The following is a 24,071-nucleotide window of genomic DNA, read 5'->3' on the forward strand; positions in this document are numbered from 1 at the left end:
CTTTGGAGAGATAATTACAAATTATGAAGTATACAAACCTCATAGTATGTTGTCAATGTCCTTGCGTCAGATTTGATGTGATGAGTCTTTATGATCAAAGAAACGTATACTTTTTGGATACTTCCGCTTTCAGTTGTCTATCCTTTGGTATTGTACCAGTTTATAACCTGAAAATGCTGCAGTCAAGAGTTGCTTCTGTTATTTGAATGGATGCAAAACAGGAGAGGTCTCTCCCCTTTTGTTGTCTTTTCAAGAACTAGACATTTCAAGGAGGAAAGAGATGCAATGTTAGCAGCACCAACACTTAAAACACAATGTTGGATGATTTCTGAATGCAATAGCACCATTGTCCTGTCCAAAAAATTGAATGAGACATGACGAAATTGGCTGTGTTTGAAGTTTTCTTCAAATTTCAGGGCTGAAAGGAAGAATTTCAGTAGTTGAGAAAACATTTCTGCAGTATCTCTAATAGACTGAAGATGAAAGTATGCAAGTACAATAAGAAAACAAGTGGTAAGGAATACATTCTGAATTGTATTTGATGAAGAATGTGTGGGCTGTGAATAAGAATAAAGAAATTGCAGGGTACAATGTCTGTGAAAGGATCAAAGAGAAGAGACTAAGTTGCGAACTATAGTGATAAATATAGACAGAAGAAGATTAAAACAGAGAATTAGTGATCAGAAGCTTCTTGGAGGGGACATTGTGAAGCACTCTTTGTAGAAATTATAGAAAGCAAATACAGGAGACAAAACAGTAGAAGAGAGGGGCATTTATTTATGCACAAAAATAATGTGAGACCTGATAAATGTTTGATGTGAGCTGTTCTTTGAGGAGTGCTTTGCATCTGCTTTTAAACTTCAACATTCACCAGAGTTTGTGGCAGTTAAAATCTGTGAAATGAAGTCTGAATTAATGGGTTTGGAATAAATATGACTTCTAATAATTGTGGGATGTTTCCTTAGCTGGTAGCAGGTCAGTGGGACAGCTTTTCTTGCAGAAGCAGGCAGGCAGCGAGTCAGTGGAGGGTCTCCAAGCCCCTGGAAGAACAGGAAAGTATTATTATAATATTATAAAATAATATCTATTTTATAATATTATATTATTACATATAATATAAACTGATAAATAAAATCTATATAATATATAACTTTATAAAATATTATAATATATGATTAGTATTATAATTCATACAATTACAGTATGAAGCCACATCCTCTTCTTTTACCTGGTGGAGGGAGACACTTAATGTTCATCATTACAACAAAGAGGCCCCTAGCAAATAATTATTTCAGCCTGGATGGAAATATCCCGGCTGTATGTATAATCTCCATACCTATTCAGATATGAAAGAAAAGAATGTTGCCTGGTAATGTCAGTGGTTTTCTGAGCAAAGAAGCTCAATTCCTTGTGTTGACCTGAGGAGGAGAGTTTTAAGCCAACTCATGGAATAACAGCGAGGTATTTGGAGACTTCTTCACAAACAAGAGCATGGGAGAAACCTCAGAAGTGTGTTTTGTTTGAGATTATAGTATGTGAAGCATGAAGGGAGTCAACATTTCAGTAGTGACTGAGAACTGAGTTAAAGGAGGAGAGTGGGACAGACAGTTGTATGTCTGCAATAACTGAAGAGAGGAGAGATGTAGAAAAAATGGTCATCAGTTACTAGGCAACATTTACCTGTATATGCAAGTGAGGTTTCCAGACTCATGGGAAGAGTATATAGAGTACTGGCTAGTTTAATTTTGAGTAGAGCAGAAGCAGTTTATCATGGTCAATCATTGTTGAAATATCCTCATGCCAAAAATAGACTGAAAACCAACTGACTGTGCCAGGTCTGTGCTGGAGATGAAATAAAGGGAGCAGGTGTGTATGACCATGGGTTCAGCTGAATGGAGAAAAAAGTCCTTCAGCTAATCTCATTAATTCATCAATGTACAACAGATTCAAAGAAACAAATGTTTTTCCAAAGGCAAGTGTATGTTTTTTTAGGATCTTTTTAATCCACTTTCTTCAGCTACGGTAGACAATTCTTTAACATAAAGCATTTAGTGTCTACATGAGTAAGATTCAGTCGGTGCCACAACTGTTGTTAAGCCGCCTTCTTTCCCCTTGTGAATGGAAATGTCTCTAAGTTGTAAGCCTGGGAACCTGGAGAGAGACAGAAGGAACTTTTTTTTTAGCTGCGTTTATTTTGCAAGTGGCAACGTTGTGTTTACAGAACCATACAAAATGTTCTAAAGGGAAGGACAAGTTAAGGGAATACAGGTAAAAACAAAAAGCTTTTGAAATGTGAAAGCAAGCACAGGCCTTTTGTGCTTGTCTCTGAGTTTCTGAAGGAAAACCAGCTACTTTTGTGGCTTGGGGAAATCACATGCCATTTTATTTTGGTAATAATCATCTATTTGAAGTAATGTGGGCTTTAAAAAGCATTGACAGTCAGGAGCAGTAATCAGAGCCTTGGCAGTTACCTGTGGAAGGACACAGATTACCATTTCCTAACTGTGTGCTGTAGAAGTGGTTTGGCAAAAGTATTTTGGCCTTAAAGTTTATGTTCTCCACTTCCACGATATCTGAGCACGCTTAAAATACTTGTCCTCTAAACAGTAATGTGAAATATACTGCTGTTTATTCCCATTTGACAGATGGGGACCTGGAACACAGAGTGTTATAGGGTCTCGCATCACTGGAAATCTGTGATCAATGGCTTCAGCTCAAGAGTGCTAAGTCCTGAGTGCCTCGGTGCCCTAACAACCAAGTACACCTCCTTTTTTTTTTTTTTCTTTTTTTCCCCTTTTTTTTTTTTTTTTTCTTTTTAAAACATTCATTAACCATCCCTTATAGGCACTTTTAAGAAATATATCATGAATACATAGGTGTTAGAAACTTCACTTGATCTTTTTTAGTGTTACCGTAAGAAAAGTAGAAAGCTATAAGCGGGAAAAATAAAACAACAAACCAACAGAAGAAGTCCACTAGAGTTTTGTATGTATCTAGCAGATATTTCCTTTTCTACGTGAATGAAATGCAAATTTCCTTCTTGGTACTGCCAGATGGAGACTGCTGCAGGTCTTGCTTTCTGCCAGTAAAGAATTACATTGCTTCAGGTAAAGGGACCAATGTTAACTTGTCAAATATGGGAACAGGCCATCCATGCAAGTCAGATTATTGGCTTCACATGACAGTGAATGGCATGAGACATGCTCAGGCTGGTTTACTCTGTTCCATGTGAAATCAAGTAATGACACTGTACTTTCCAAGATGACAAGGATTCAGTCCTCTTTCAGTTGGATAGGATATTATTGTATCCTCTCTCTAAAATGAAAATGTGAAAACTATATTATTAATTGTAACAACAGGCAGAATTAGTTCTCTTCAAGTCTGTGTGTCAAGCAGAATAACATATAATGAGCCTCACTGTGTGTCTTTTTTCTCTTGAACAGACGATAAAAATAAATATAAAGCTTATCAAATGGGGTGGCCAAATGATATGGATTGTTTATCAGCCTTGCCCATGACGCCAGCAGAGTTGGGAATGTCCCTTTGCCCTTTCAGCGCACAAATGGCACGCTCCGATTGCTGCCTCCTCTAGGACAGGAAAATTACACACTGCTGGGGGAGTTTTGCACATGAGCGTTGAAAGATGTGGAGGAAACAAAATCTGTTTGTTAGCCTAAGCCTTAAGGTAGCCTGAATTTAGTCTGAAATTTTACAAAAAGTAAAGGCATCAGCCAAAGTCTTTGTAGAAGTTACTTAACCCAATATGCGATTTTCTGCATCAGAAAATGTAGTTTGTACTGTATAGAAATTAATTGAAGAATACTGTTCTCCTTTTCAAAGCAGACCTTAATTGTTTATTTAAATTATACAATTTAGATCTATACCATCGTGACTACAAATTGTTAGAAACCTGAGTTTTTTAAAAAAAACCTTTATTTATGGAATTCCAAGACTTTTTTTTTTTAATTTTCTTTCTTCCCTTGCTGTTCGAAGTACATCTGCTGTTGATTTTGTGCATATCTTTAGATGATATTGGCTAGTTTGGGTAGTTAAGTATGTTGATTATGTCTATTGGATTGGCTGTATGGATGTTCTGTGATTTATCAATCTCCAACATAAAAGTTCTCTTGAATCCCTGTCATGCCAGTGGTGAACAGAGTTCTGGAGTAGCATAAACACTGTCAGGAGTACTTTGAACTCCATCACTGTGCTTGTGGTTTGATGAGGCAGAGGACCTGGGGATAATAAATGTTCTTGCTTTTCTTTCTTGTGCTTTTGGCATCTTGCTTTTGTTCCTTGTGCTTTTTGAGCTGCACTGGAAAACTCATCTGGTTCCCTTTAGAATGGATGGAATAGAACCTTGCCATGCTGGACAAGGACAGGAGAGGAGTGGGAGAATTTGGTTGCTCCCTAACACGGTGTTGCCAGCAAAGCCCCTTCATTCCACCCTGACAAACATCATTCTACTGATCTGCAATGCAATGGTGCTAAGACTGCTGCAGTAGCTGGTTTGATTTAGATTTTCCATAAGTGAGTTGTTCAGTACACATGGTCTTCTTTAGGACACAGTCTTACTTAGGACACATGTTAAATAAGAGCATTTGTGCTGGAGAAATGGCTGCCCTCTGGTTCATGCCCTGCCAAGCAACACAGTGTTTCACAATGCCACTTGGGAAGTGACGCCTGAAGGAGTTACCAAGGTTGTGCAGTCCTGTCCTCTACAGCTGCAAGTCACTCGGTAGGGAAAATGTCACTGCTAGCGACCATCTCCAATGCCTTCTTTGTCTCCTCCCACCGCAACAGGACACACAAGCCCCTTTAGCATCCTGTGACAAGCTTACAGTATTTGGATGGGAAGACAAAGTATCACAAAAGAGCTGAGTACCAGAAAAAGAGAGTGTGAGAAATGAAGGCAGGTACCAAATTTGTTGGTTCCTGTTTTCTGCAGTGCTAAACAACTTGACAAAAAATGAGGTGGGAGCCACAGTACTGTAAAAGACTGACTGATGAAATATTTCTGTTGGCAACCATCCTAGTGTATTTTGAGCCTGAAATTCTTGTTGGTAGGTATGCCTTAGAGATTTCCCCTTGCAAATATAGTTAGTTGCTCAGCTTCTCAGCTCATTCATTTTCTGATGGGTCCCAGAATAGAATACTGCCTCTCTGAATTGCTGGAGGCTTTCTGCTGCATCTGAGAGGACACTAATGAACAAAAGTGAAGGTAATGATTTATGCCCCAAGTCGATAAAATACTCGATCGTCACATGTTTTAAGCTAGACACTTATGTACCTTTCAGCTTTAATTTTTTGTTTACGTCAGTGTATGTGTACTTAAGTATTTCAATTGCAGTATGTAACATCAGTAGCTGAAGGTACATTGTTGATCTGTTTGTATTTTTATACACACACACACAAGACTTACATGTATAAAGTCTCTAAGAGAAATACACTCTGTATGCCTATAAATACTGATAGAAAGAGAATGCTGTGATTAGATAGCTTACAGTAGCATTTTCTTTGAAGTTGTCTAAATAAATGAGCTCTGCTCTGTTACTTCAGCTAAATTGCTCCTTAAATGTAAGGTTGTCACATTTGTGTATAGTCTGAAAATGGAGAAAAGTATTTGTTTAGAATGTTGAGAAAATTAATATTGTGAAGCATGAGGATGCTATTTTTAGAAGCATTCTTACTGGCAATTAAAAAGAAAAAATAAAGCCCGACCTTAAGCCTGTTTCATCACACAGGTAATTTACTTGTGTGGAGTCTTTTCAGCCTTATTATCACCGTGTATCTATTTTTAGTTAAGGTGGTGCCCAAATTTGCTGCACCCCTTTATCAGATAACTCAAAACCAGACTCATGGCTTTAGTTGTCGTCCTTTGTCTTGTGAAACATGGAAAGCTTGGCAAATAAACCATTTGTGAACCATATGTGCACTTTTTAGTTTTCCAAGTTTTCTCCGCTCTACCTTGTTAACTTTCCTTTTAAGCTGGAATTCTGGCAGAGATAAGGAGAGGCGATGGAGAATGCAATTAAGGTTTAAAATAATCTAGATTGTGATTTCTTTATTCATTCCTGTGGACATAGTCCACAGGTGAAACCTGCTGCCTTGAACAGTCCAGCTTTTGTCTCTGGTTACTTTTAGGCAAATCTGCCACTTAGCCTGTGTACAGAGTTATTTTGTGGACTGCTGAAAACACATTCAGTTTTTCATAGACTAAAGATAACACTCAGTTGCATTAATTTCAGATTTAAAATTAAGAAAACTATATTCCAGACCTCAGGGAAATGTTCTTAGCAGTTTATTTCATTGACAACTGTTTTAACAAGTGGGGGAAGGGGCTGGAAATGAAGTGCAATTACAGTACACAGAGGCCAGTCCATCCATGACTGTTGGCTTACTTGAGACCTCAGTTGTGATGGCTTAGAATCTCTGATTTGTTGACTGAGAAGTTCTGTTTTTCCTCCCATTATCACCTATCCTGCTGTCCTGTTCTCTCATCTGCCAATCGACAGAATATGAAGTGTGTAGCTGAGTGCCATAGAGCGATGCTATTTTTAGAACAGGCCATGAGCTCAACTTTGATCCTACATTTTGACCGCTCAGGAGCTTAAGCTCATCTAAAATAATCTGTCGTCTTTGCTTGTGGCATTAGGATCCCAGGATTTGAGCATTACTTTTCAGTTATAAATTCATTTTTGGACTGCCCTTTCACAGCAGCACTTTGGATTGAAGTGAATATAAGATCTTTCCCCCCAGACTCTTTGCATTGATATAAATACACCCGATTAGAGTTGATTAGAATAGGAGTGTTGTCTGAACATGAATTCAGTGTACGCTTGTCCTAGTTCCCCATGTTTTTAATGCAAATTATCAGTTCTGTCCTGTGCACTTTTTTTAGCCATTGCACAGCAATTTGAAGCTCAGAACAACTTGATGGCTCATTTGTGAACAGTTCCTCTTCCAGAAAACTGTGGAGCTTGGGACCAACCTTGCCCCTGTGTCCTGGAGAGCCTGAGAAGTTGCGTGATCCTACCAACAGCCAGAGATGGGGCAGATGAGGAACATGTGGAAGCAGCGGCTGCAGCAGCTGCCCACATCTGCCTGCTGAGTGGTGACTTGGCTGGGCACGTGCTGTACCCTACCTCTCCTTTTCTTTCATCCCTTCCCTTCGGACAGACTGCCCAGAGAACTGAAGGTTGCAGGATTTGGCTAAATGAGTTTGCAGTGTGGATAAAAACCTTCTTGGGACTGATTGTGACCTTAGGAATACCGGTTCAGTACCTGTATTTACAAAAGTCAAGTTTGTCACACATTTTGACACTATCATAGTGTATTACAAAGGTATTTTCAGTTACAGTAAATAGCTGCATTACGATTATCACGGTGACTTAATTAGCTAAAGGGAGACATTATATTAAGTTGAAATGTGTTGTAATTTTCCTTTCTGAATTATGAAACCTTTCTTTAAATTTAAATTGTTCTTTAAATTATTTTCTCTTTTGCAGTCTATAAATATGTTGCTTCCACGAGGAAAATTAAGATAATATTGCTCTTCAGAGGAAATCCTGATTCTACTGAAGTCAGGCAAAACAATTAGAATTCACCCATTGAAGTCACAATTTCATCCTTCTAGCTTTGCCCCAAATTGACTGACACAGTAAAAGCTCCCAAGCTGGTGTATCAATAACATTTTGGTTTGCAGATTTGTTCCTTATTGGAGTTCAAGACAAGGAAAACAGTTAGATGAAAACTAGATCTAGGTTCGCTGTAACATTTTGAAAAAGAGAAAATAAAAAATGGAGAAGACTGGTACTGAACTTCGGTGCTGTCCTGGTCCACCTATCCCGGAGGGTTTCGTGTCGTTTCATAACAGCATTATTGACTGGCATGAGATGTGACCTTTTCATAGCACAGTAGCGGTCAATTTGTTACTGCTCCCAGAGGCGTGTTTGGGCATGTAACGCTCCATCTCCATCTGCCTGAACGCTCCCCGGTGAGGGCTGGAGGAGCTGGGCAGGAAGGGGATGGTGCCCACGGCCCAGTGCCTGGCCTGGCGTCTCAGGCCCTTTCCTTGGCCTGCACATTAAAGAGAGATCTTTTTAGTGCTTGACATAAAATATGTTTTCTTGGCTAAGCATCCAGTGGCTGGGAGTGGCAGTTCTCTAGCTACATCATTTTGATACTTAGGAAAAACTCTCACTTGCTTCAAAATTTAGTAGAGAAATTGTTGTCCCAATCCACATAGGTATCTTTATAGTGTGGTTGTATCATGTTATGTAAAAGTCACCTCAGCCCTCCATGAATCTAAGCCTGAATTTAGAAAGACTACTTCTGAGATCTAATTCTTTGACTTAAAAGGGCAGCTTTGAATAGCAAAACAAAGTAAACACATTTACACATTTTGCTGCTTTTTTTTTTGTTTTTGTTTGTTTTGTTGTTTTTGTTTTTTTGTTTTTCCACAGAGACTTCTACTTTCCAAGTTTTTTGGGGTACACTCCATTGTCCTACTTCTGTAAAAATTATAAACATGGGAAAATAAATGTAGATAGGAAAACAAAACAAAACCCCACACTTCTGCTTTTCAGGAGAGCATTGTTTAAAAGATGAAAATGATTTCTGATGTAGGAAAAAATATTCTATTTAGTTCTTATTATTCCTGTAAGTTAAGCAGCAATTCTTACTGGTTCTTAGTGGCTTTGAAGGTAGCCAGGTCTGACCTGTGTAACTTGGAGTCCTACAGCAAAACCTAAACTAAGTTTGTGCTACGGAAGTATTAGAGAATTCTTTCCAGAGACATGTCTGCTATTGATCTGAAGCTCACTTATAAGTTGCTGCAGTGGTTAAAGCATGTTGAAAATGCGTCCCCACTTATGACTTGAGTTTTTCTAATAGATGGATTTTTCTTAAAGCGTTGTTTCTTAAAATAAAGAGCATTTTACTACCCTTCTGGACATCTTGTCCTGGGTATATACAGACAGTGCCAAATGACCCCTGAACTTCTTCACTAAATTTAGCATCTCAGGTCTTTGAGTTTCCAGTTTCCAATGTTTTTCCAAACTTGTTTTGTTCTTGTGGCATGTCTATCCATCCTCAGTTTTTCTGCATTCTTTTTCAGGTATCTATACCAGAACACGTTACAATATCCCAAGAATATTCTGTTTGGTATATGCATATCACCTCATTACTGTTACTTAATATAACCTTGTTTATAGATCCAAGGGTTTTATTAGCCCTTTTGGTCCTGGTGTAATCCTAGGAGTTTATATTTAGATGTCTGTCGTCTGCTGTGATCCTAAATCCTTTGCATAGCCATTGGTTTTCACAATGTGGTTCTCCAGACAGCAAGCATGGCCTAAATTTCTTGGCTTAAATCCAAAAAAGCACTTAAGTTCAGGCATATATTACAAGCTGGATATGGTGTTCCTCTTGGTTCTCCAGCCATAAGGACTTAGTAGTCTGTCATCCAGGAACTCTCAGTGTCCAGGTCAGTTGATCTGACCTGCTGGACTATCCAGCGTCAGGAAACCGTGTGCAAAATGCTGTGTGGTGCAGATTATCTGCTCAGTAGATGTGCAACAAGCATGAAATGCCTCAGGTACGCAGAACGTATTGCAAGCTGTCATAGGTAATGTATTACAAGCTGTCTTAGGTTATGTGCTCTAGGGTTCCTTCATGTGTGTCCAGCCAGGTGTGTCTGGTGCAGCCAGACATGGCAGACGCAGTGCACGTAGGTGCTGCTGTCTTGTCTAAGAAAGGTGGGCATCAACGTGGAAAACCCGGTAAATCTCATATTCTTCATATCTCTCCTTGCCTCATTGATGGCATAAAAAGAAGCAAAGTGCTTTACTGGTCTGAAGCATTTATTTACCAATATCTGAAGGCTTTTGACTACATGGCTTAAATGGTTTGCATGCAATTTATCTCAGCCTTGCTGCAAAAGATGGAGATTTTAGTTCCAACCTGGTAAATAGCTGTGTCAGCAGAATAACTGAACTGTGTGTGTATTTCCTAAATTGAATATTATTTATTTATTTATTTTATAGCTCTCTGTGTTTTTTTTAAATGATGTGAACTTTGTGATTCAGGAAAGTACCTTTGAATTCGTGAAACCTCTAAGCATATGCTTAACTTAAGCCTCATGCTTATAGTCTAGAATGTGTTGTTGAGATGTTGTCCTGAATCTAGGACTTAATTTCTAGTGGGCCCATTTATTATAGAAAGGCATATTTTAAGAGGAGAAAAAAATGATAAGTCATCTGCTAGATCCAAAGACCATGAGCTGATTTGCATGAAAATGATCCAAGGCTCTCTGTATTGTTACATGAGAGATAGTAGAGACCACTACATTTATGTAGTGTAGTGTAGTGCTCCTTATCCTCAAAACTTAGTAAAGTTTTATTCTCCCATTGTTTGTTGCAAAATCCCCTAAACCTACAGATACGCCTTTCTTTCTCCCAGAAAATTCCTTTGAAGCTTGAATTGAACTTACACACATTTAGAATCACAGTTTTCTCCTCAGTTGAAAAATGCCCGTCATGTGGTTTCACAGCACTGCAAAGAAGCGGCAAAGCGTGTTCCTGCACAGGCAATGCCAAAGGCTTGCTACACAGAAAACTAATCAGAGATATTCCCTCGTTATGTGTTTCCAAGCAGAGCACGTGGATTAAGTGATCCATTTTTACTCCCCCAGGAGTTTGGAATGCACTCCCTTAGTTCCAGGAGGGAGCAGAACCAGACTGCTTGAGCATCTTCCCTGATTTCTTTCTGCTCCCAAACCATCTGCTTCTTTGTGGTGATAGTCTTCTGCTGTCCGTTAGCCTAGTTAATCCTCTGCCATAAGCTGTAGTAATTTATGCTGGATGTTTGGGTTTCACGTGGTACTAATGGTATCTAATGAACTGTGGCTACAGAAACATCTGTTCTATACAATAGTTATTTTTTTTTTTTCTTTTTTTTAATCCTGGTGATTAGATATACAAAAAATAGTTAGGAGCTCTTCAGGCTTCAAAGATTAGAACTTGAAACTTGAGTACTGAAATAGGCCAGATTCGATGTCACCCATGCAACTGCAATTTAGCTCCCACTGTTTATGCACTGTTGGATATCGATGTGTGTTATTACTTGATGCTTCTTCACAGAATATTTGCCAAGTGAAAAAGGGTCTGAGAGCAGGTTGAATGGGACACATGTAATACTGCAGTATCCTAATTTAAACATACAACTAGAAGCTAGAAAACATCTCTTTATTTAGTTTTGTTTGTAATATTTATGATACAGTTCAGCAACATGGCAGAAGAATCTATGCGAGAATTCATTTACAAGTAAGAAAACAGCAAAAATTGAAACTAAGCCATGAATATTAATGAAGGCTATGCTCCAGAATAACGTGAGTGACAAATGGGATATGCTAAAACTAAACAGTAATACAATCTTTGTACTTAACAAGGAAAGTAAGAAAAGTGCTACTTAATTATAATGTTGCAGAGCTAACAATGCAGTAGAAATCCTAGCCTTTTGTAATTTGAGTGCTTAATTTCTCAGTCTAAATGTTGCAGTGATGCAGTTTCCAGATTTAATTTCCTTATATTTATTTGTTTTTAGCAACTCAGAAGGCATATAAAAGAAAGACATTGTGAAACTCCTGTTATGAGATCTTAGAGCTACTAGCATGCCTTACATTTTCTATAAAGTTGCTGATTGCATTTAAAGTCACCTCAGCAGTGCTAAATCATGTCAACAGTTTACTCTTACCTCCAGTTACCATTAAAGTTCTCAAAGTTTAGGAAATGCATTTGAAAAAAGAGAACAAAAAAACTCGTATTCCTGTATGAAAATGTCACCTTGTAACAGCCATAGCGTTAAAAATAAAAACCAGATTTTCTTCAGGCTTGAACCCTTTATCCTTCCCCTGTGGGACTCTAAAGGAGCTATTTAAACTCATGTGATCATGCAGTTAAAGGCTGGGCTGACTCAGCAAAGTGTTTAACTGTGTGCTTAAATTCTGATGCGATCAATAGAATTTGAGCATGTGCTTAACTATTATGTTGAAAAGAGATGGATTTACAGTCGTGTTTTAAAGCTAAGCATGTACCAACATAGGCCCATAATACATTGAAGCAAGTCAGAAGAATTCAGGTTGTAAAAGTCCTACTTTTGGGTTGACTGACTTAATAAGTAAAATATTTTTAATATAATTTTTATATATCTTCTAAAATACAAAGCACAATGCTGTAGTTATTATGGTCTGTGAATTAACTAGCATAGGGTATTTTACATGTCTGTCAGTTCAAAATACGTATGCCAAAATTAAGAACGCTTGCAGCTAAATATCTGAATGTACATTTTCTACTCTTGAAAATAATTTGCTTTTATTTAGTTACTAAAGTATTTGAAGTCAGAGCTGTGAATGCTATCTTTAAAAATGCAGCTGCACATGTAAGAAGTTATAAACATGTATGAGTACCTAATACCAGGATCCCACACTCCATCATTTTCCATATTCTGACCTGTTTCTAAATTATTCCTTCCAGTGTTTCCCTGTAATACTAGACTTGATTATTTTGAGGTGCTGAATCACTAAACAGAGTCATGGTCTGGTTGGCTCAAGGGCATAAGCAAGTCCACTTTTTTATTTACTTCTGTCTATAAAAAGCTTTTTCTGCCTTAGAGAAGATTTCTGTTTCTTCTGGTGATCCCCCTTGCAGTTGTGTTAAATGTCTTCTGCCCTGTACCATCAAAGTGCCACCTCTTTCCCCAAAAACATTTGGGTATTTTTATTTTCAAAAGAAAAATGTTCAAAGATACCAAATTGTCAGCTGTCAGTAGTGCGATGGTATGTGCGATGTTCATCCCCTGTGTTGCACCTTGCCGGTGGCTGTCCTTGCCCCTTTGCAGAGCTGGGAGTACACTGTCTGCAGAGCTTTCCCCCTCCCCTGGGGTGGTGCTCCCGGGAAACTTGGGGGTAGGGAAGAGAGAAGGCAAGGAGAGAGGGGTGCTTAGCGGTAATAGGTGCTAACTTGAGGATCCTGCAGGGAAAAGCTTGTTGTCAGCTGCTGCGGTCTCTGTCTCGGGGACAGATCTCAACGCTCAGCAGGATAAGGTCATTTGCAAAGGTGTTTTGCATGTGGAGGAGACTTGAGCTGCGGACCTCTCAGGTGCTGTGGAGTAGCCAAACGTCACAGGAGTGTCACACTACTTTGTTAATGTGAATCTTTTCTCCAGTAACACAATAATGAGAAGTTTGAAAAAGAAACAAGTTGTAGCACTTGGGTACAATCTATCATATTAGTTGATGGGCAGACAGCCCATCCTCAGCCAACAGGCGGAAATGAGGCTCAAGTACTGGGCAGAATCTTGCAGCTTCACTGGCAAAAGGTGCTGGAGAGAGTACGGGATTTGGTGGATTTCTGAGAATCTCCAAGGTGAACCTCTGCACTGGCTTCTTCATTCTAGTGAGGAACCATGTCCCAACACCCATTGATGCTCCTCTAGAGCAGGGACATGGAAGGGGATTCATAGCTTTGGTAGGTGAGTATTCAGGGTGCTGTAGGTAGTGACAGGCTTTGGTCCCATGTGTAACAAGTGCTATAAGGCAGAGCAGGACCCAGAGAAGTTTCATCTGTAATGGCGAAATGAAACTTATCTACGTGTATGTGTGTTAATCAGCAAACAAGAAGCGCAACTTTTGACGTATTGTTTTAAAAAACAAACTTCATGTAGCATACATGAAACCTGCCATGACACAGAGAAGCATGGTGGTGTTGTCTGGGATGCCATCAAATACTGCTCTGCTGAAAGCACATCATCTTGTAAAACTGAGAAAGACGCCGTGCAAGTTGCCTAATGCTTCTAAAAATAATTATGAGCTGCTCAGCCCCTCTCCAAATTTTAGCAAGTCAACCGAATAGTGCATTGTCGGTAAGCATGTCTAACGTGCTGTGCCGTAACTGGTGACTTGCTATAAGAATTATATCAAGCATGCTAAATAGGGAAAGGCTGCTTATAACTGCACGCACAAAACCCGGTCCCTCATTAGCATCTGCCCCCACCTTCTGCTCTCCCTCAACCCGATTAGCTTCAGAAATCTCTCCCGAGGCAGCTGCAGGTCCTGCCGGGAGCAGGCAGCAGCCCGGCTCCTCCACCAAAGCCAACTGCGGCGTAGCCAGAGAAACAGGCAGCAAAAATAGAACGGCAGGATGGCTGCGTGTGGGCGAGGCAGAAACCACATCGCCAGCAAAACCTCCCAGTGTTATTTTTAGGACCGATGCAGAGGCTGTGGCGTTTTTGCTCGCTTTTCACAAAATACTCCCTGGGGGAGGGCAAGGAGGGATTGGGGCGCAAGTCCCAGGCGAGGAGTGTTTCTAACCCGCTCCCTGCTTGCCTTCCTCGCTTCCTGGTTTCTCCCCACCAAAACCGGCTGGGTAGGGAGAAGGGGTTAATTGTGCTTGAGGCCGAGTGGCAGAGGGAGGATGGCTGGTGGTTTGCAAGACAGAGACTGGACAGCTGTATTTGCTGTGGTATTTTTAAACGCATTAATGCAGGCTCCAATCACCCGGCCATGCTTGACCTATTTTTGGCTCAGGCCGGCCATTGTTCTATTTCTGCCGCTGCTGGGCCACGCGGGTGTCGATTCAAATGCAAATGAGCTGTCGCTGCTGCTCCCGCCAACTTCTGCGGCCGCTGGCCGAGGGAGAGCGGGCAGGGAGAGCAGCGGGGACAGCAACGCTGCTCCGAGCTGGGGCAATTCACACTAAACCCTCGGGGCCTCCTGGTCCCTGCAAAGGGGTCTTATTTGGTTTAGTGGTTTGTAAGAGGCTGTGTTCCCCCCCCGCCCCGCCAGAAAGCCCGAAGCGCAGAGATATTTCTTCATTTCTTCTTCCACCTGCCGTTGGCTGCCCGAACGCAACTGCTCCAACTCGGCGGCGCGCAGCCCCCTGCGCGCTCACGGCTCCCTTCCAGCAGGCAGGGGCTACCCAGAGGCGATTTGGGGTTTTTTCCCATCTCCCGATAGATACTTGTGCAAAAGCTTAAACATTGCTAATTGCTGAAGCGTATTATCTTACAACCCTTGCTGGAGGAGGTAGGACCGCAGAGGGTCGTGCTGGACGCCCCTGTGCAAGTGCAGTGATGAATCTCTCGTGTAGCTGAAGTGCAGACCAGTTGGAATATGCTGCAGACAATTTACGAGAGTGAATCGTGTTTTTCCTCAGATGGGGTTTCTGGACGTGAACAGCTCTTGGCTCAGCAAAGAATGCACAGTATGATCAACTCAGGTAAGAGAAAGCTCCGTACTTTGGACTTCAGTGGCTGACTGGGAAAATACAGCCTAGTGGGACAAGAAAACACCCCTCCTTTAAATAAGTGACTTTATTTTTTGAGGCTTGATGTGAGTTGTTAATTAACTATGGTCATATGTTAGATAGCAGCTGCTGCTTTTACAGAGTTTATCTCCTTCGGTCTGCTGCTCTCCAGCCACAGCAAAATGCTCACAACCGAAATCTAGTTTGGGATTCCGTGTTTGTTTTGTTGCGTGGTTGCAAAATGGGGCTCGTGGTACAGGCTTATTCATAGGGAGGCTTCCTCAGACAGCCCTTGTCGGGAGCCTCAGAGCCCCTCGTAGGCAATACTGCTCATATGTCTATTGTAAACAGGATTTGGTCTTTCTGTGAGTTTCCTTTTTTCCAGTTTGCATACAAAGGGAGTTTAAAACTAATCCCTTTCTTTTTTTCACTAAAGTGTTACTTTAAAATGTCTTTAATATGCATGGCTTACTTTGTTACTTTAAAGATATTTGTGAACCTGGCACTGGTAGTCATATATAATGACTTGCTGAGATGTACATTTGATGTGTTTTTAAATGAAGGTATTTCAAAGCTGCTCTGAAACAACACTGGGCATTTCCTCACACATTTGAAGCTACCGTTATATTTTCTCGTTTCTTTGCTAGCCGTGTTTGAGACCTGCAAATGATGTACTGAGAATGAATTAAGTTGGAAGAATTGTGTCCAAAATGTCAGTTTAGACAGGCTAGAAATGTCAAAATTTAAGGTTACTCTTGCCCATTCTCTGTTAAACTCCGTGAATTCCAGTTGTTTTTATTGGGCTGAAACTGTCTTTTGAGGCTCAATGTTATCTGTTTTATATCTTTTTAATCCTAAATTTCCAACTTTGTTTTGCATAAAGTTGGCTTTATAGAGGACCTATATGTAGAAAGCAAAGTGAATTGTTTGTGTACTTTAGTCTTCATTTGCTCTTTCCTTTTCCTTTTCCTTTTCCTTTTCCTTTTCCTTTTCCTTTTCCTTTTCCTTTTCCTTTTCCTTTTCCTTTTCCTTTTCCTTTTCCTTTTCCTTTTCCTTTTCCTTTTCCTTTTCCTTTTCCTTTTCCAAAACTTGGCAGTGATTATTTATGTGTGTAGACCACAGCCTCTTCACGTATTGCCTGTTTTAATACACCTGTTGAGCCCATGTTGGTTTGTTTTTTAAAAAAATCTGTTGCTTTTTCCCGCTTTATAGAAAAAGAACTTCAAGTTTTACGTGTGTTTCTTTCTTACATACAATTTTAGAGCAGACTTCTAATTTCAGATGTGAAAATAAATTGTGAGAGATTGTGTCAAATAGTCATATCTTTCTTGTTAGAAAAGACTTAGATGTGTCTTAACCTCATGATAAGTGTTTTTCAATACAGAAAGCCAAGGCTGCCTCAAAATTATTATAGACTGAAAGAGGGAATGAGAGACTAGAAAGCTGTTATGTGCAGGTTAAAATAATGAGAGCACCTAAGGGGAATGGAGAATTCCAACTGGTGATGTTTAAGATTGGTGCTTTTTCTATTTCATTAGAAAGGTGCTGGGCTGATTAGTTTCCTTCTGAATCTCTCAAATGTACTATTTCTCTGACTTCTAAGAAGATATGTTGATCACCAGTTACAGTTTCTTTGTCAAGGACAGAAATCAGGTGAAAGACTTGTTTACACATATGAACAATGAAGCTCTATCAAAAACGAGGGGTAAAAGCAGAAGTTTCTCTGAAAGTGTTACAGTTTTACAAAGCCATCTGTAGCGTCCACTTCTTGTTCAGGAACTACTGCTTTTCTTTGGTTTCCCTGAACAGCTCAGCAGGTGTCCAGTGTTTATGTATTGGTCAGGGAGATATGATCAACTGCTTCTCCTCCTCCTGTTGGTTTGTGGTGGGTTTTTTGTTTGTTTGGTTTGGTTTTGTTGCTTTTGTTTGTGTTTTTTTGCTGTTGCTGTTTGTTTGTTTTTCTTTTTTATACTCTGACAAGTTTAAATTAGCTGTACACAAGTGAAAATCTGGGTTTTTTTTTAGCTCACTATGCTTCCTTGTAACTGCCAACTAAGGTTGCTTGACTAACAGCAGTTTTCTCATTTGAAACACAAGAGAGGGAGGTAATTTTCTGTAAGTTTATAGCTCTGCTTTTCTTCACTGGAGACAAGAATATCATGTAACAATCATTTTTTTTAGCTGATGTTACATTAGGCCCATATAACATACACAATTTGCCCTGTAGAATACCCTAAGTAGAATAGAGAGGGGTTTTTAGTCTTTAAAAAAACCCGAACAACTTAGTCAAGAACATTATCAAGGTAAAAGATGTTTAAATATATATTGTGTAGAACGCAAAACACTCCACAGTGTTTCTGTTGGCCTTTAAAGTACATAAGTAGACTGCAAGTAGTTGTTATTGGACGTAGTCTGCAGTTTAATTCATGTCACGTGAAGCCACAAGGCCTGGTGCTGCTGTCGATTACCTTCAGCTCCCTTGAGTTCACGGCCTTGCAGGATTAGGCCTGGTAACTTTTCAGGTATTGTCTCCCTCTACGCTACATGTAGGGGAGAAAGAAATAGCCAGGGTATGATGTTCTGCTCTAGTGTTTGGAGTAGCTGGCATCAGTCATTTGAATTTTGCTTATTGGAATGTCCTTTAAAGTTGTCTTCACTTACACGTATGTGACTTTTGCTCGAGTTAAAAAGTTGCACATATTTAAGAAAAGAGCAGATCCCGGGACATTTGCAGTCTGCACCCTTGATATTCTTGAAGTCTTTGAAGCAAGCACAGCTTAAACACTTAATGGATTTTTGAGGCTTGCTAGTTTCCAGATGCAACAGATGTGTTATGCAACACTGATTTTAAGCTGGGCTGAAACCATCCCCAAAGAGGACAGATTTGATGGCCACTGAATATGTATTCACAAAGAAAACTCTCTAAGGAATTGCTGACAATAGCAGGCATAAGAAATACTGCTGCCATGTGAAGCAGTTCTTCTGGTATTCCCTCAATTACTGCTTTGCCTGTCTCCATCCCTGCTTGTAAATCATGCTATGAATGAGATGATCTGGATAGGTACCAATCAAAAGTCTAATTATGAATGGAGCAATCTAGATCGGCACTGACTCAAGGAGCTGTGTAATTTACAGACACCTACACCTTACTGCACAGAGCAGTTTCAGCTATCTTGAGAAGACTGAACTAGATTTTCCCATATGGTACTGTTGCTCTTAAATGCAGCAGTAAGCGCTGTGCACCTCTATTTAAGAAAATGGTGCTGATGTATTCTTATTTGATATCACAATTATTTTAGTTTCATGATTTAAAAAATGGATTGGGTGTGTAAAGCCTCTTATTTAGCTGGAATTACTATTTACCTATGCTGTTGCTTTTTATTTTATCCAAAAAGTCTCAACTTCCATGTGTGTGCAATGCTACAGTGGACCCTAACATCAGCTGGCCTCTTATCTCACCACAATATAATAAACTATAAGTCCTTCAAAAAAAAAAAACGTTTGGTGAAGCACAGTCCATGGCAAGAACACTAATTCAGATGTAGTCAGTAACTAATGCAGGGCTACGTTACTCAAATAGGTATTGTTTGTGTGAAGGAGAAGAAAGAACCTACCCAGCTGTGGTATCTGTAGATGTGGGACTTGAAGAAGTAATGCTTAGTTCATTAACTTCTGGTCATTTAATATGCTGTGCTGTTTTTCCAAAGGCTAAGGTTGCTCTGTTTGCTTCACTGGCCATAATTTGATGTAAAGCCTTGCACTGGCCTGCCTAACTTCCGCCTTGGCTTTTTTTGGATAAGGCATCTTCTGCTTCCTGCCCAAAGCTGGTGTATTGAAAAATCAAGAGTTCAAGGAGATCTTGAGCTTAAAGCCTTGGCTCGTCACCAACTTGACAGGTGACCTGAGCAAGTTATGCAATCCTGCTTACATCAGCTAACCCTTCTGTGAAATACACAAAATGATACCTGTCAGGTACAGAAATCTATACAGCAAAACTGTTCTAAAGGGAATATAATGGTTCAGAATGATGAATTTTATTGACTTCATCTACCTACAGGCTTGCAAAACACCTGCAATTTCACAAATGTAGTAAGTAAATGTGGATGCAGTATTTTATTCTCTGCACCAGTCAGGAAGCTCAAGCTGTGTCACTTGAATATAAATGACAGTCAATGCTACATGCATCATGTTGGATGTGGGTTGACAGGTCCTCTTGAGCTATCTTCCCTCAGTAAGCCGCAACGTACAAAATTAATCTCTTATGTTGTATCTATTGTGTGGCTGCATGACCACAAATACACATTTGTACATATGCATTTATATTGCGTTCAGGGAAAATTCTTTTCATATTTGCTCTCCTTTTTTTTTTTTTTTTTTTTTTTTCTGGACACACAAAACTTTCAGTTGCTCAACTGTTTCTGTGGAGAGATTGCAGAAAGCAAATTCATTTAAAGGTTTGTTCTGATACTAATAAAAAAATGACATATGAATCAGGTAATGTAAACTTCTTACAAAATGTTGCAGATGTGGTATCTCGGGCAATAACTCTTTGGAGAGAGCAAGAATAGATATGCTAAGCTTTTACTCTGTGATTCTTTTCAAAGTGATGAAAAAAATCGAGTGTGAAAATTTCAGTTCAGGGAAATTCTGGAGAGCAGCCGGAGAGGCTTTTTCAATGGCTGTTGTAAAGGCTAGGTAGGAAAAAATCTAGTGCTTTGTAGTAGTAGCTGTATTTGAATTAAATTTTACAGAAGAGTAAGGTCTTAGCCTTAACAATTAATACAATGAGAAGAGAAAAACCACACAGATCTGCAGGTCTCATGTAGTTAAAATCTCACTGATTTCGAGTAGAGGCTCTCCCCAGTCATGTGTGCTGGACAAGACATTGGTTATGAATTCAGTTGGACAAAAATGTGGTAAAATAGAAGGAAGCTGCTGCAGTACAGACCTATGTCACCAGCTTCATGTGTCCTCTAATGCTGTAGCATTGCTTTGTTTTTAAATTTTATTTTATTTAAGTCCCAGCTTCTGGAGCCACGTGATTATCTGACAAACTTTGTATTAGAAGATATTTTTATAGGTTGTGGGAGAAACCTGGAATAAGAATTTCAAAGTACAAGATAGACAAGAATAGCAAGCTGCAAAATTTGTAAAGTAAATAAAAAAGAAAGCAGAACATAATTTAAAAACCTCTTTGAGCATCTTTCCTGATAACATTGAACACTGGATTTAATACAGAGGTTCACTAGTACTAGCACCAGGACAGTAGCTCCGTGGTGTGTTGAGCTAAATCACTGTGTTGGAAAAGAACTTGTTACTTCAGCTGTTTATTATTTTAGCTGTTCAGCTTCATTACACCTGTAGGTTTGCACTGCACTCAAAGGCACATGGTTTCAGCCAGTCTCCCCTGTAAAGTTGTATACGGAATCCATTTAGTTCATTGAAGTTTGTGTTGGGTATGAGGAGCACTTGTAGCTTGAGCTTCAGTCAGACCTCTCTTTCTGTATCAACTGCCCAACCTCTTTCTTCTGCACAGTCGTTGCCAAGAAAGCAGAATACTAGATTGTCTGCAATACATGTGTATATACACATTAGTTTCAGGTTTTGGTATAGATGATGGGGAAGGTTTCAGGTGTTGCTGGATTTTTAACCTTTCCCAAATACTGTTGTGGGTGGGTTTTTTATATGGTGGGTGCAATCCAAAGTATTGTAGATAAACTAATTAGCAGATATTATTGTTAAACACAGGACAATCTAAAATGCCACACTCTGTGGATCTCTTTAATAGGCTGACTCCTCTGGGTCAGTTATTCTTAGCCTGGCTATTTTCATCTTATGGCATTACAGGTCTAAGATTAGCCCTTTAGGCGTTATCATGCCATCTGAGTTACCTCCTAATATAACTGTACACCGGAATGATTATTTATAGACAGAGCATTCTGTCATTTTTGCTTTATTTCTGGTAGTTTAAATAAAGAGGAGCAACATTCAAGAAAAACCACGGATTCCTTCCTGCTGCCAAAACAACATGATAACTGCCTGCTGAGGGGCAGGGATATTGTTTAAAACGTGCTTGCAGCAGATGCAAACATCCTCTCCATCTCACCCAGTTCCACTAAAACAAGGTACCTCAGGGTACCCCCGCTCCTGTCTCTTCTGGAGGGGGGAAAGGAGGTGCCAGATCGATGCACCAAACGACAGAGATGCGGTTGTGGTTGCTGATGAGAACAAGGATATCCAGGTGCTATTTTTAGGGGCTGGCACTGTCAAGCTCCATGTTCAGTGTGAACATGTCACATATGCACACAGCTCCTCCAAAATGGACCCGTCTAGTTTTGTTACATAAAATTCATGTCTGCTGTTCAATTAGCCTTCTCGGTGCTTTTCACAGACATAACAGGAAGCATCAGTGAATTGACACATTTTTAGCAAACCATTCTTTATGGCTGCTTCACAAACATTTGTACTCACTAGAAAAACTTGAATCCTAAAGGAGAATTGCAAAAACACAGTGAGGCACGTTCTCCCTAAGGAAGTTCACTGGGATCTTTGTGTTCGCCTATGTTTAACTAGAAGCAAGCTTTTAGTGACAGTTTAGTAAAGAGCAACAAAAATCTTCAGCTGGGTGTCTGTGCAGCCTCTGACTGTAGCTGTTGCTCAGGAAGCTGGCAATTTATGAACCAGTGAAATATTAATGGATTATAATTATCTACTGAACTCCATCTTTTGGGTTTTTTACGTTTTTCTTCTAAATAAATGGCATGCTTCAATCATTGTGCACATTCTGGGTGTAATCAGGGGGCAGCTGATTTATCTACTTGGGTATCTCACCAGTGCAGAAAGGCTTGCAAAATCAGTGGAAGCCTTTGCCTAGTTGAATGATACGGTGCTGATTTCTCTGTCCCGTTATATAATAAACATCTCATTTTTTTTGGTCAGGCTGACAGTTCTGTGCATGACTGTAAAGGTACTTTGGCATTTAATATAATCTGAGTATAGCCAACACATGTTGTTTATTTGTTTTGTGTTTCTGGATTGTAAACTCCTTCCAGTTTGTGGAGTATGCAAACACAACAAGAGCTCCAAGAATCCAAACCCTGTGTGCATGAATGTGCCTGAAATGCAGGATGCTTTGTTCTAATGATAACAACGTTCCTTCTAGTAATGACACTGAGTATCATCAAAGGAACACAAGAGATGGAACAGAATGAATTATTTGAAAATGCCCACTATATAAATCATGTTTTTACAATCAAAGACTATTGTTGTCTTTCATAATCCCTGTGGTTGAAGGTATGCATGCCAGGGGGGAGGAACCACAGCTATTCAATTTCAGTGAAGTCTGGAATGGAATAATGAGGAAGTTTAATGTTAATTTAATAATTTCCCCCAATTGTTCTGTTCTTAATCCAAGTTTCCTTTTTTATTCTTGGTGCTCCAGGCCACCACATTGTTAGTGTTGCACAATAACAGTATGAGAGGGAGCAGGGAAAACAGACTGTTAGTCCCTAATCTTACATATAGACTCTTTTTGGTGTTTGCTGCTACTTCTTTTTAAGTTTAGTAAAATGTTAGTGATGGCCTTTTATTTACCTGTTCATGACTCCTTTTCTTGCAGAAGAAGTAAGTTCTTAGTTCTCTTCATCTACTTGTTTGATCTCTAATCAATATCTCTATTGAAAAACATGTACTTTTTCTAAGCCTTGTGAAGCTTTTCCCTGTGGGTACAGAAGAAGTAAAACGTCTGGACTGTTCAAGTTTTTGATATTCTAATTTGAATCTGACCGTGAAATTTTAAAATGCAAAAAAACCCACCACATATTACGATATCACAAAGAAACATAAAACGAAATACCTAGATTTTTTGGGATTTCATGCTGACATGGATAGTGATGGAGTTAATACCAGCCACAGCACAGTGTAAGAAATAGCAAAGGGAAAATCATCAGTTATATTCATATTAACATATCTACTTTTACATATTGTTAAAAGACTATATAGAAATTATTTTGATGCCTCAAAATGTTCATCATGAAAATCCTTGTACAGCAGCTGCTGAAATCTAGTGGGACCTAAATTCAGGAGAGCACTTTACCTCAGGAGTCTCATAAATGCTTACCAGCCTGTGCTGTGCATACGCTCAAAGCTGTTCCAGGCTCCAGATCCACTCATTCCCACGCACACGTCAGAAAGTTGGCATCCTTTTATTTGCTGTCACTGTTTTTTTCCTATAGGATCTGTTTCAGAAGAAGAAGAAGAAGAAAGTTTTACTCTATTGTTTCTTTTAAGAATTGGCAATAGATACCATAGGAGGAATTCCATAGGAAATAGTAAGTCTTACCTAGGTTTCTTCAAGGAGTATGAAGGAAGGTTGGGCAGGAGGGAAAGAAGCTCGAGGAAAATATAAGAGAATTTTATAAATGGAGTAGTAGAGCAGAGATGAACTCTACAAGCACTCCCTATGTTAAAATGCTGTTGTGCGGGAGGGTGGGGAAGGCACTGAAGATGCAAAAGAACTATGTGGGAGGTGGGAACCAGGAGAGTTTGAAGTACAGTTCTCACTGTCCATGAACAGAGAAAAAATATATGTGAAAACACTATCAGCTTCAACTGAGATGAGAGAAGCTTCTGTCCAAAAGAAGTTCAAAGCCACAATGAAGAACACATACACAAGTAGGAATATCCAAGGACTGGCAAAAGTTGTTAAAAACAACTCAGGACTGTGTTACCCTTGTAGTCACACAGTAAGGTACTCTTCAGGGATTTCCC

At 39.6% G+C, this 24,071-nt stretch overlaps 1 protein-coding gene and 1 long non-coding RNA gene across 28 annotated transcripts in view; one reads left to right on the forward strand and one right to left on the reverse strand.

Moving 5' to 3' along the window:
* HDAC9 (histone deacetylase 9) overlaps positions 1 to 24,071 on the forward strand; it is a 472,156-nt gene that overhangs the window by 171,807 nt on the left and 276,278 nt on the right. For 9 of the 27 annotated variants that reach the window (XM_065051240.1, XM_065051245.1, XM_065051241.1 and 6 more), the window contains exons 1-2: positions 14,405 to 14,423; positions 15,213 to 15,275. The exons of 2 other annotated variants lie outside the window; for them this stretch is intronic. In XM_065051240.1, the coding sequence (XP_064907312.1) occupies positions 15,254 to 15,275 (22 nt within the window). In that variant the 5' untranslated portion in view covers positions 14,405 to 14,423; positions 15,213 to 15,253. Of the gene's footprint in view, positions 1 to 14,404; positions 14,424 to 14,490; positions 15,276 to 24,071 lie in introns of those variants that run through there. 16 more of the 27 variants (XM_065051249.1, XM_065051262.1, XM_065051250.1 and 13 more) reach the window with 11 other exon arrangements.
* On the reverse strand, positions 876 to 23,856 carry LOC135578451 (uncharacterized). Its single transcript, XR_010470063.1, has 3 exons — positions 23,644 to 23,856; positions 23,422 to 23,539; positions 876 to 1,040 (listed from the first exon to the last, which is right to left on the reverse strand). It is a non-coding gene; the product is annotated as an uncharacterized LOC135578451 (long non-coding RNA).

Source organism: Columba livia, chromosome 2, assembly GCF_036013475.1.
Source record: "Columba livia isolate bColLiv1 breed racing homer chromosome 2, bColLiv1.pat.W.v2, whole genome shotgun sequence".
Classification (NCBI taxonomy): Eukaryota; Metazoa; Chordata; class Aves; order Columbiformes; family Columbidae; genus Columba; species Columba livia.